We start from the raw sequence: 14,229 nt of genomic DNA, 5'->3' as shown, positions 1-14,229 counted from the left end.
AAAAGTATTGTTAATGTTCAGGTATCGTAAACCAAAAATTGTTAATGCACTGCTACCTAGGCTGTATTTCATCATCTGTTCCAGTTCAATCTGTTATTGTTTTATTTATGAAAAAACTGAACAAGATTCTGGACAGTTCCCAGTTCCCATTGCACAGGCTTACCAGCAATATGTGTAAAGGGTTATTTCAGATAGAAGATACCTACAACCATCTCACATACCCTTCACTCCTGCCATGAGAGAGAAGAGTGTGGAGTCTTGATCTGTGCCATGGCCAATGAACTGAGGACAGTGTCCTCCACCAGGCTTTTAGGAAGCTGAACTCTTTTCTTTTCCCTTCCTCTGCTGCCCCCTATCACATTAATATGTTATTTTATTTTGCAACAAGTGTTTAAGAGTAATACAGTTTTGATTCTCTATACGCACTTCACATTTGTTAGAACTGATAATCAAGTAGTGCTGTCGATCGATTAATTCTTTAAATCAGATCATTACGTTTTTCTTTTCTTTTTTTGATTAATCACGAAACACACTCTAAATTAAACATTTGCTCTTATTTCATAAAGAGAAACAAATCTAATAACTATTTAATAAATCTATGTGAAAAGCCCTGTAACTGCAACTGCTTGTAACTGCTTACAATTTATAATGCAAGTCTTGGCATTTTGTTTCTTCAAATCCATGTACAGAAATGCCTCAGGTAGATATTCATGACCAAACACCGCTTTATTTGGAGCATGGCCCTTTATTGCGTAGTTCATTGCGGTTCCAAATGGCTCTTACGGTTCGCACGTACAGCTGCCAGGACAAAATCACCGCAGCTGAGCATCTCTTGTGTTCAGTGAGATGTTAACTAAATTACACGTGACAACAAGACATGACCTGCCACCTTTTAGTGTCCAGCACGGCATCTTATGACAACTCTGACAGCGCAACAATAGAGCTAACTAAACTTCCATCAGTAAAAGTGCACTTCATATTTTGGGACAGGTACACACACACAAATTGTTCTCTTACATTCTGATAGAGCAGCATCGAGCAAAGTTAATGTAGCTCTTCCTGATAAAGAAATATTTCCCCCAATGAATTTACTTAAACTATGACTTACATTTCACCACAGAAAAATAACTAAAACTGTCCTTCAGAGCTCATATTTCTGGAGCAACATCGGACCGTGTATGCTCACCTGAAGACACATTAAAGAGGCATTGATTTGTGTAACAAACACAGGTAATCATTCGCTTGTTGTTGCCACATGTAATAATTATACAAGCAACGCCTTGTGGTTCCAGCATATTCCTAATTGGATTGATGATTGGGTGTTGATGGAGTGAGATGTAACTCTGTAATCGCTCATTATCTCTAAAATGATCAAGACTTTGAAGGAATACATGATAAAATAGGTAAAGGTGACCAAATCATTAATAGACTGATATCTTATGTTTTACTTTACAGAACACAGAATTTAAAAGAACAGATATTTTGCAGGAGTATATTGAGTTTTGAAAACATTGACCTGTTGTATACATACAGTAAAACACAGATGGTCTAAAAGTATTTTCTTTTTAGTGATAAATCCCTGAGCTGTATTAGTTCTATGTGTTTGGCAGAAAGATTCGGACGCCATTAATATGTGTTGCCATGGCTGTAAATTATAGATTCAGATCACTAAGCACAGTCACTTGGAAACAGCTCAGAATTGGCTGCTGTTAAGCATGTATTATTTACCCGGCATGATTTGATTAGCATTTTCGTTTTCAGTGGCATGACCAGAGTGACAGAAAATATGCAAATGTGCACAGCTGGGTCTTCTTTAACATCAAGCCTACCTAAATGTTTGAAATTTGGTTAATTAAAACTCAATTTTCCAGTTGGCTTGGCTATGATTACACTTCTTAGCTGACTTAGCGAGGGTACTTTTAAGTGTTACAGTAGGTGTGGTCTGGTAAACTTGACGGCACCACACAAGGCTTCTTTCAATGGTAGCAGTATGGTTGGATCTCTTGAGAATGGTCTGATTTGGGAGGGTTAGTGGTTTCTTATTTAAACCTTGTGTGTTGATTGATTTAGGTTGGTTTGGTGCTCTCTAATTTAGCTGTTGTTTAAACCTGGTTTATCTCCTTTGAAACTGTCTAAACCAGTGTTTCCCAACCAGGGGTCCGGAGACTGGGTGTACTTGAGCAATCAGCAGGGGGTACTTAAAATGACCTCAGATTAAAGCTGTTCTAAGTAACTCAAGCCCCTAGAGGCCATAAGCACCACAGCAGGTGTCGTAGCGTGTTGCGATTTTTTTCATTAATTGTCCGTGAGAGTAAATACTACGCTGACAGAAAATACAAAGGGAGAGAGGGACATTGTACATCCAATTACAAAATGGAGAAATGTTTTTTCACTTAAACTAGGCTGTAAATATTGCAAAATTGGCACTAGCACGCAGCTAGCTTTGCCCGTTAGCCTGTTAGCTTCATCTTCGTGGTTCCACTAGTGTGTATTGGTGGCTCCTAGCCGGAGGCAGGAAAGTTGCAATTGTGGTTTTCTGGCCAGAGACACCAGGGGGAGATGAAAGACCCCCCAATCATCCCATTAGCACTTGTATTAACCCTAGAGGAACTACAAAAAGGATATATTAAGGTAAACAAGTTACTTAATACTGCTTTAAAGAAAGACGAGTAAAAACGAGTATAATATTAATATTACAATCAAAAGAAGTGAAAGGAAGTGAATGAAGGTCAGAGGTAGGGGTTACTCGAAGCAAATATGAATGACTCAAAGGGCACCAAAAACCTTGCGAACTGCTGGTCTAAACCATCGAAATGGGACCTTATTGCACTGTTGTTCTGTCGGATTACAGAGTACGTCCTCGCACCAGGCCTGGCTAACACAGCTCTATACACCAGACCCGGAGGCAGTGGCGAGGACAGGTGAGTGGCAGTTCGTAAGGTAAGGCATCATTCAGCCTTCAGACTAGGGAGCGTTCTACTCTTGTGGGGCCTATGTGCGTGCGCTAACCGCCGGCAACTGTGATTTGGGCCCTGCAGTCCACTGTTAACATGCCCAGGGCTAACGCAGTAGTTTGTGTTGTGCTTATGCCGACAGGTTATATGTTAATGTGTCCACACTTTTCTCCCACAAGCTATTATTAGACTGAAAGTGTTTGTCTGCCGAGCTTTGTGAGTGTCCGTATGTGGGCAATTATTACCACTATAGTGTGATGTAGACCCTGGAGCATCCCCTAGGTCAAGTTCAACACCATCCTGTTTTTCTCGGCGCTTACAAAACACCCCTGCAATCGAGAGCTGCCTTCTTCTCCCCAGGTACTTCTCCATACTCAACCCACATGCCCTCCTTGCCACTATCTATAATTTTGTCCCTGCTGGTCAAAATAGGCGACGGTTCTGTGGGTGATTACACTCTGTGGATGTGCCTCTAAATCATCTCAAGGGAAGACTGCATTTCAATTGAACTGAATCACACTGTCACACAAGCTGTCCAAACCTTCAATTTACAGTCTCAATTGGGACGAATACCTGTACACCAAAAAAAAAAGAACTCAAATGAAAAATCAAAGTGATGAAGATCTCGCACTCCATTGTTCAGGGGAGAATTTTCCAACCAGCGGCACGAGGGACCCCTGGAGGTATGCGCGCTCATAGCAAGGGGGACTTGATATTACTTCGGATTTATAAAAAAATATAAAAAAAACAGGTCAAACTGAAAAGGATATGGTTGTCATTCCAGACAAAAAGGGCTACTGCTTTAAGTTTCAATGTTGAGGATACTTTGATCCAGTTTTGATCAGACCTACATCAGTGTTCAGTGGCAGTGATTTCTTGTTGGTCTAAAATAACAATCAATTCTTGGGTTGGTAGCTGAGATTTTGAGGAAAGAGTTACCCTGTATTATTCAGCTATTCTTTGGGCATTTCATACATTTGCATAGAGTGCACAAACAGGAAGTCTGCTGGTCTCCAAAGCCCTGTTTTTTTAATTCACACACACACCTACACACAACTCTGCACCTCCTGCCTGTGCCCATAGGATTTTCACAGCATCCATCTGGCTCACTGATCTTTGGACTGCTAAGCTCCAGAGTGAGCAGGGAATCGACACTTCCTGCCAGTCAAGAGGGCTTCTTTCTGAACAACATACATTTAGCCAATAACTCGTCAATTTGTGGACTTAAGGCTCATGCAGCTTGCAATGTTTTCAAAAACTACGAAGAGTACAGAAAAGTCAAAACAAAAAATGTTGTCACATGGCCCAAAATACGGATACAAAAGCAACATCCATCTCATTAGACGCAATGCCAAAGTAACAGATAAATGATTAAGACTGTCTCTCGCAGTTAATATTGTTGTGGCCGGAGGCAAGATTTGAAAAATGCATGTTAAAGAGGCTCGCAGCATTGGAACACAAACAAATAAAGTGTCTTTGTGAGCTAATGACTTGTAGAGTGCTGAGTGACAGAACATTTCAAACATTTTCTAGGGGATTAGCTAAATGCTGCTTCGATAGACATGCATGTGGGGTAGAATTTGTCTCATGAAAAAAAAAACATTTATGGAATTCATGAAAACCAAGTTATTTTGTCTTATTCAAAGCTATTGAATTGCTAGTGAATTGAAAATACCATATTTAAGAACAATCCATGCTAGCAGTCTTGGAAAAATCTATATAATGACTGGATATTTTATATCTGCATTCTGTTGAAGAAAACAAGAAGCACATCTTACTGAGCAGTTATTCACGCACTGCATTATCATGTAAATGCTAACAAATTCTTCAGCCTAAAGCAGACTTTCACAAGTTAGTGCTGCTGAAGTATCTGCATTACTTATATTACTTGTGCTTGAGTAGCTTTTTGAAATAACTGGACTTCTTGGAGTGATTTTCTCACCCAATAGTTTTTACTTCTACTTGAGTAATACTGTAATACTGTATTTTTACTTGAGTAAAACATCTACTTACTATATAAAGGACAAGAGATTCAAGTTAATATATGAACATTTATTTTAACTTTGATTCACAGAATTTTCCTACACATCATCAACATCAAAATATTTTGTACAGTCTATGTTGGTGTTCTTTGGAAATATCAAAATGTTCAGCTCAGTCAGTGTCCTGTTGTACCACTTTTTTTTATATATATATTGGATGGTTTTCATGCTCAGTACTCAAAATAATTGGTCAAAAGTATGTCTAAAGTGAGTTCAAACTTTGTCTAAACCAGAAAACACATCTGCCTTATTAAAATAGAAATGAAACTTTTTTTTCAATTTAATAAAATTCAGATTTACAGATGACTCTGTCTCCCATTTGAAAAAGTGGCATGCGTTTGTGAACCACTGATTGATTGACTTCAGCATCTTTGAGGGGTGGAGTGGACCAACGTTTGTGAAAGCAGGTGTAACTACAGGGAGGGAAAGCGGTGGATGAGGTTGTCTTTTATTGTCAGATGGAGTCTTCCCGGATGGCAGTACAGTCAAGAGACTGATGAGTGCTTGGGATTACCCACATGATACTAAGAGCAAAGCAGGCACCATATCGCACAAAGATGCAGCTGGTCTGGATGCTCTCTTTGAACCCTAAGTGGAAGGTACACTCTTTAGAGACAAAGTCGAGATGCTGATGTCTTTTCATGGCCATCAGTTGCAGGAACCTATAGCAAACCTACAGGTTTCAGTCAGATATACTGCATCAGCTTGTGTTACCTCATGATGGAAGTAAAAGAGTTACAGTTTGTGCTCAATACTGGCATTCTATAGATGCCAATAATCAGACACAATTTTTGATCCATTGTACTTGTGCTATGTACTGCTGACAAAGTCATATCTGTGTAAGACTGGCTTATACATGAAGAAACTGGGCCTATTTCAAGGTTGTGGAGGTAGGCTTGGAGATGTCTACTTAAATGAATGAATAATGATCCTCTGTAGCTCCTGTTGAAGTGTCCTTGGAAAGTCAACCAACCCCAATCACTTCAATCGAGTTGCTCAGTGTCCAGAAATGCAAAACTAGGTCTGTACTGGGAGTTTACCAAATCAATTTGTGTAAGAGAGCACCCAGGGCCATCACCCAACAGCCGCCTCATCTGGCTCCTGCATGTACCACAAATTAGTCTGGGTTGCCAGTCACTTTGGCAACTACTCACCCATGGATATGCAAGAAAGGGTTGAATTTGCAGCAAAAGCAAGTTGGCTAGTAAACAAAAGCAAAGAATTTGACGGCTATTTCTGTGAAGATTTGTTGCTATCCAGAACTGAAATGAAGTTGGAATAAACAGACAGACTCTAATATAATGGGAGTGATACGCCAGACCTATCAAATCATCGTCAGTCCATCAGACCAGGGCAACCACCCTCGGGTATGGGATGAATCATACAAAGTGAAGCAAGAGTCCAGGAAACTGCTACGTAACCAAATATACGAGCGCTCGCTGTTGTTGTTTACTTCCACGATTTTCGCCAGACGTTTTGGTGAATGGTAGGAAACAGCTCATGTGTCCAGGCCTCTAATGATGTTGACATGACATCTGTGAAGTGAAAGTTCTGCAGTTACAACGTGCACAATGATAAAGCAGAACACATAATGCTGTTAGTAGCTCCAATCTCCAACCTCCTTTTCACTTGTTGAGAGTGTAATGCATTTTCTACAAGTTAAGCGTCTCAGATCTGGAGGGTCAAATTCACTCCGAGGGCCTTTATTATACCGCATATAATTTATGGAGGAGCTATTACCAAAGATCAATAGCACTTAAACTACTCCATTGATATTGAAACCTGCACTGATTTACAAGCAGATGGGCCTGTGCGCAAGGCCACACACACACAATCACGCTGTTTGTGACTGGTCTTCCACAGAACCAAATGCAAAAGCTATCCCCTGTTTATTTTCTCTTTACGGTGACTGCAAAAGCATCCGGGCATATAAAGAGACCAGCGCAACAGTGCACAACAATAGGGAACAGTATTAAACGGAGAGATACCAACAACAATCACCTAGATGTACATAGAAAGGTATCTGTGAATGATGAACTAAAAGCGTTTTTGAGACAGCAGAAAAGCATGCAGGTTGGGCTAAATTATTCAGGAGTAGAAATGATGAGGCGCAATATGTCAAACTAAGGCTTAATGACACTCCTACTGGACTTTTAAGCTTAATTTAAAATCAACAAAGGGCTTTAAGTAGATTGTTAGTGCGTATAATGTGGACATTGCAACCCATTACACTTTCTTACTGTTCTCTCTCTTGGAACAGAGTAAGAAGTTAAATATCTATTTAATAAGCACGCACGCTTATGGCACAGTAGTTGGCCCATAGCTAAGCTTGGTGTTTACGAGTTCCGTCGCTTCTCTATGAGTTTCCTCCCATTGTTAAAGAACAGGCGATATCAAGGAATTTGTCAAACTGAACCCTCTATCGTGGGTTTGACAAATCTGTCTTTAACCACAAAAGATTGCTCCTCATTTTCGAAGTACGGAAACCTTCGATGTCGCCGAACGGAAGAACACATCAATACTGCCACATTTACTGAGGTCAAGGTCAGTGGCCGACGCTTATGGTCTGTTTTTAAATTGAAATGCCAATATCCATCTGAGGATTCTGCGAGCACTGGTCCAAGTCAAAGTCAATTTGGAGTGCCACGGCAATGAGGTCAGCTTTTCTGCCAAACTGCATCACATATAATATTTTTTTGAAATGTCACACATTATGTGGAGAATGCCATTGACTGACTGATTCTTATAATGGGGGGTGACCAGAAGCAGCAAGTCAAATAAAGATATGCGAATTCCAGTGTGTAAAAGTCGAAAAAGGCCTGTGCTGTTACTTGTGCAGGCATGAACTATTGTTCTAATGTGATTACTGTGGGCAGCCAAAATATGTATTCAGTTGGTCTCAGATATTTAATTGAAATAATGATTCATTCTGGTGTGTTATGCCGCAGAGCAAATACTGGATTATGTTTTGAGTTAAAATCTGGTCACGATCATTATGGCTTTTAGAACTATATCAACATCTACGCTTTACCAGCCATGACATAAAAACTCATGATAAATCAACATGGAAAATGAACCATTATTTTCTATAATACTCAAGTTTGTTTGTTTTGGTGTGTTTTTTCATTCATTGTTCTTTGGGGCATGATCCCACACGATTTTTAGCAGGTGGAAACTATTCCGGAAAGAGGATGTGCTGTGAACGGCGACCGAGATCCCTCTACAGATGGAGAGTCACCAAAACATGGCATTCGCCGAGAGCTCAGATACCCTAACACTCCCAGTCCACACTCTGCTGTTGGACCCAATTGTACTGCGTTGCATTGTTTTACTGACTACCAAACGTCCCACGACAACCCGCCAGTGCTGTCCCCACATATCAACCTTAACACTTTTGGCAAGCGGACCGGATTGAAATTCACTTCACGCTGTCACTGGCACGAACCCCGCGTTTTTTTTAATTCCCCAGTCGACACAGAATGCAGAGCGGGGGAGGCAGAGAAAATGTGCTTTTATTAGGGGCTTAAATAGCACCGCAGCCATCAGAAGATCGCCCAGACAAGAAGCCGTCTCTCCTTTTTTCTTTTTTTTTTTTTACGCTGTCAGACCACCCAGCCACACGAAATAGAATCCAAAGTCTTGCGACTTACCTTGAGAGCTTCAATATCCAAAGACGTGGAACGGTCCATGACAGCAGAAGAAGTGGTGGTGGAAAAAAAAAAAAAAAGTGCGGCGGTATATCAGTCACGTAATCACAAGTCCCAAAACAACACGGAGATGGAGTGAAGGAATGAAGATTGGAGCAAAAAAAAGTTGCACACTAGAGTCCAAAAGTCTTCTGCAACATCCCTGTTAGGAGTCCTATTTTTTTTTAGCAATATTCCAACACGGCATTAGAAGTACTCTTGCACTTTCATTTCTCCAGATGTTTGGCAAGATATTGACAAAATCACGGCTCCATATTGTACATTAGTCTTGACAAATATTCTTGACGAAATGTTGAGAAACAGGCAGCGGCACCGCTTCGTTATGCGGCTTTTTACGCACCGAACCTATCCAAACGTTATTCTAGATCAACTTGTGCAATAACACCCTTCTTGAGATGGCAGAGTCACCTATTAGGACTGTAAGCAAAAAGGCAATACCATTCAGCGGGCTACGTGGTGTCGCGGCCGGCGGGCGGCGAATTGGACCGGTGTCCGGAGTCACAGAGATGATATTCTTCGAGCCGAGCCTGAGCGACTTCCATGCGGCAAACCGCCAGAGATATCAGCTCTCCCCGAAAGAAAAGGGGCAGGAGAGAGAGGGAGAGATGCGAGAGGAGGGGAGGAAGAGCGAGGGAGACCTTGTGAGAGAGAGGGAGGGAGAGAGAGATGCTGTTGAGGAGAAAGAGTGAGAAGACGCGGTGAGAGTTGAGACGAGGCGGAGGGAAGGAAGGTTTATGCTGTACATTATCCCCTGACTGACGCACCGGTGCGAGCACGGGGAGGGGAAGGTGTGTGCGTTAGTGGTGGTGCTGCTGCTGCTGCTGCTGCCGGTGGCGGTGGCGGTGGTGTGTGTGTAATCAGATAGATAAATGAACAATTGTGGTCTGCCCTTAAGATGAATTAAAGAGATACATAGGAGTATATTTTTTGTAGGTAATTGTTTCAATTGATTATTTTTCATTGTATTTTCATTATAAGTGTGTGTGTTTGGTGTCTTCCTGGCGGATGTCTTGAGATGTTGCTCCAATATTTCCACATAGTGTTCTTAGTTCATGATGTCATCTATTTTGTGAAGTGCACCAGTCCATCCCGCAGCAAAACAACCCCACAGCATGATGCTGCCACCCCCGTATTTCACAGTTGGGATGGTGTTCTCAGGATTCCAAGATTCCCTCTTTTTCCTCCAAACGTGACAATGGTCATTATGGTCCAATTCTTTTTCTTTTCTCTTTTTCATCAGACCACAGGATATGTCTCCAAAAATTCAAGTCTTTATCCTTTTTTTTAATTTGCAAACTCCAAACTGGTGTTGTGGGGCACATTGAGTTGTCTTCATATGGCATGTGCTGTATACATAATTACCTGCCTTGCCCTTAACGCACAGATTTTTTGTGAAGGCTGCAACGTCCAATTGCACATGCAATAGCAATACAGTGTTTGTTTCACATTTACAAACCATTAGTTTTAATTGAGTTGGGCAAACTTTCTCTTGTGAAACATCTCCAGAAGCCAGTCAGTCAGTCCATCGTCCTTGTGGTGCAAATTGTCGGATGGTCCCCTGCATAATGAGGTGTCGCCGCCTGCCGACCACCAGGGCTCTTTATTACATGTCACACACCTCCAGTGAGCCGCCAAGCAGTGCCAGTGAGCAGTGCAGAGGCAGAGCCTACAAGAGAGGAAAAGGTATAGCACAGAGAACAGGATTGCTGCTGATAAAGGAAGATGTCATGAGTAAGATACACTGTGCAGGTGAATTTAAAGGCCCAGCGGTAACTGCACTCAGACTGACATTTTAAAAATAGTGTGAATTAATTTTGTCAATGACATTGTGTATGTATCTATGTATGTAATATTCACAGTTTCGTAATTTAATGGGAAAAGCCAGTATACGCTCTCCAGCCCTATCGCTCCTCAAAGACTTTCAACATTGTTTGATTTTCTTTGTGTGCTGAATATTTTGAACAGAATCCGCAAACATTTAGGTACATCAAGTAGATAAGGACAAAATTAAAGTTACTTTAGTGGAAAAAGCACAATAACAGAAGGCTCTTGATGCATAAGTAGCTCTCTGTCGCTCATCATGTGAAAAGGTTTGAGACCCCTGGCGTGTAATATGTTTGTTAATACAAGAGTTTTGTCTTTCATGTAATGCGTGTGCTCAGCTAGAAGGTCCCGGGTTCGATTCCCACCAGGACGGGGCCTTTCTGTGTAGAGTTTGCATGTTCTCCCTGTGTCTGCGTAGGTTTCCTCCGGGTATTCAGGTTTCCCCTACCACTAAAAACATGTGCAATAGGTGAATCCTCCAGCCAGGTGATTCTGACCATCAGCCTGGCTCCACATCATGGAGATGGGTCCCGTCGACCACTGCTCCTTACAGCTTGCCCCAGCGGTATGGAAGGATGGGTTAAATGCAGAGGACAAATTTCCCTACGGGGACAATAAAGTATACAAACAAACAAACAAACAAAATATATATTTATTACACATATATTTATGTTTTTTTTTTATTAATCGCGAGTTAAGGCTTCAACTTTGACAGCCCCAATATATATACACGCACATACAGAGAAGGAACGAAATGCTTGATGCCAATTATTTTGAAAGTGCCACTGAAGATTTTTTTCTTTTTTGTAAAAAATACAATGTGTTCTGTTCAAAACAAGGTGGGAAGACTGTAAAATCCATGCATTTCATTGAAAAATATAATTTCAATTGCTTTCATTTAAAAAAAAATATATTCAGCTACTCTTCTGTTTCAACTTGTTTTTAAATCTGCCTGGTTGCGAAACACTGATTTGCATGTCTCACAATTCTCTTTTTACATACACACGAAAATTTCACATTTAATGTGCATGTTAAAAATGTTTTAGAACCAAGCAGCGAGAGTTGCACCACAGGAAATGTAAACAAGCTCGAGGAAGGATGGGGTGGAATTGGATGCTCTCCCAGGTTATACATGTTCAGCCAGGTGAGGCATAAGGTGCCCAGATTACATTTGAATTCCCTTCTCCAAAGCTTCAACTACTTCTTACAAGGCCTGCCAAATTTAGATTCAAGTCAGTCAGTTTCTGCATCTACTCGAGCAAGGACGCCCATTTAGTATAGTTTATTATGTGAATGCACAAAGGGACATTAACGTCTGTGGTTCACTTTGCAAACAATTCAAAATAGAGCTGTGCAGATGCAGAATTTATGCAATATGCTCAGAGCGAGAAGGGGGAACAAATGCTCTAAATTGCACCATGTGTTCATGATAGTCCAACGTTGATTTGGGTGTCTGTATTTACTAAAACACGACCAGTTTCCTCATGGGGATAATGCAACACAGTCTCAAAAATGTAACCCTGCAACATGTATAATTATTGTTGGAAAAAATTACAGTCATCTGATAGCCTGGCTAACGCCAGACTAAAATCACAAGTGATATTTAGTTTGGGGACCACCAATTCATTTTCTCGTAGGAGAGGTGTGGTTTACGGGGCGCTACGAACGTCTATCATGCGTCTGCACGTAGCCACAGCCAATCGTATCATCGTATCTGATGACGTATGACGTACCCGCTGTAAACTTTCGAGCTAAACTATTTAGAAGACGGCCTAAAGCTTGATCGAAAAATAGCGTTGCGTCTGCTGCTATCATGTTTGATCCGTAAATACACTTTTTTTATTTTTAATCCGTAAATAAACATCTTGCCGTCCCTCCTCGTTCTGTCCCAAATCCACGCAAAATTTCGGCCATGGTCCCTAGGCTGTTGTGCAGTTCGAAATGATTCGAGCGCACACAGCAGCATGGCGTTAGCCAGGTTAATCATCTGAAGTCATAATATAGACAATTTATTTTTACATTGCCAAGGGAGCAGAGTTTACACGCTGGACATAGATTGCTGTGTCTGTGGTGAAAGATAGAGCACAGCATCAAATTATCAGTTTTAGCTGTGGAGCCAGGTCATTTTTAGAGAGTACATGGAGATACATTTTTAAGGATAAAATATGGTTTCATTCATCAATTATTATAATTAAACGCGCATTAAAGCTCGTCCAAACACTTTCTGCAGGGTGCAGCAGTTAACGCTCAGGCTTAACAGCTAGAGAGTCCTGGGTTGAATCGGACCTTTCTGTGTGAAGTTTGCAGCTTCTCACTTAGTTAACAAAAGCAGTGAGAGGCAAATGGCAGTGTGATATTCGTTACATATACAATCAAGATATTCGTTACATATACAATCATGATATTCGTTACATATACAATCATGATATTCGTTACATACACAATCATGATATTCGTTACATACACAATCATGATATTCGTTACATATACAATCAAGATATTCGTTACATATACAATCATGATATTCGTTACATATCCAATCATGATATTCGTTACATATACAATCATGATATTCGTTACATATACAATCATGATATTCGTTACATATACAATCATGATATTCGTTACATATACAATCATGATATTCGTTACATACACAATCATGATATTCGTTACATATACAATCATGATATTCGTTACATATACAATCATGATATTCGTTACATATACAATCATGATATTAGTTACATACACAATCATGATATTCGTTACATATACAATCATGATATTCGTTACATATACAATCATGATATTCGTTACATATACAATCATGATATTAGTTACATACACAATCATGATATTCGTTACATATACAATCATGATATTCGTTACATATACAATCATGATATTCGTTACATATACAATCATGATAATCGTTACATACACAATCATGATATTCGTTACATATACAATCATGATATTCGTTACATATACAATCATGATATTAATTACATACACAATCATGATTAAGAATTAAAAAGTGCCTTTGCTGCTTTCAAGTGCAAGTACAGTTCAGGGAGGGAATTTTCTGTGAAGGTGGCTGTGTTTCGTGAACATTGATTTGCTTCTCCAAGGAGTCGAGGACCAATTATGACACAGTAGCTGTTTGTGAAGTAATATTTGAACCCTTAGGCTGTGCTAATGGTTGAAATAATATTTTGGATGGTGCTCACAGCTGTTAACTTAGACAGATTTATTATGATATCATACAGTCATTATCAGATTTTTGACAGTTTGTCTTATTTCTCCCTTTCCTAAGACCCTGGCCATCCTGAGCACCTGGGCCACCTTCTTTTTGAGGGCTGCACAATTCTTTTCCTCTCTCCTCTCCCCAGTAGTCCTGCCAAGACCAGGTGAACCCTGCACATTCCAAATTAATATCTACTTTGTGTAATATATTTGTTAACCCTTAATCTCTATGTTTGTATAATAAGACACTATTTTTTTACACCTTTTGTGTGGTCTCCCCTTTGTTCTGTCCCATGGGTCATAACACTGTTACTATTACTTTATGTAGTCTGGTGAGCTGATTATATCCCATATTTATTTGCCTCAGTCAGATAGTTCTGGAGCCAGTCCTGCGTGTCAGTACTGTGGAACTAAAAGTAAATGGGTTGTTTGCACTAAATGAATGCTATGTAT

At 40.3% G+C, this 14,229-nt stretch overlaps 1 protein-coding gene across 1 annotated transcript in view; it reads right to left on the bottom strand.

Moving 5' to 3' along the window:
- The window catches only part of LOC306961240 (zeta-sarcoglycan-like), a 285,411-nt gene extending 276,051 nt beyond the window's left edge, over window positions 1-9,360 (bottom strand). Inside the window, exon 1 of the mRNA XM_079553906.1 lies at window positions 8,647-9,360. Within this exon, the coding sequence (XP_079410032.1) occupies window positions 8,647-8,685 (39 nt within the window). The 5' untranslated portion in view covers window positions 8,686-9,360. The remainder of the gene's footprint in view (window positions 1-8,646) is intronic.
- Window positions 9,361-14,229: the final 4,869 nt, after the last annotated feature.

The sequence above is a fragment of the Gobius niger genome (assembly GCF_951799975.1).
Source record: "Gobius niger genome assembly, chromosome: 3".
Lineage (NCBI taxonomy): Eukaryota > Metazoa > Chordata > Actinopteri > Gobiiformes > Gobiidae > Gobius > Gobius niger.
The sequence above is the reverse complement of the archived record's forward strand: the minus strand, read 5'-3'. Positions and strand labels throughout refer to the sequence as shown.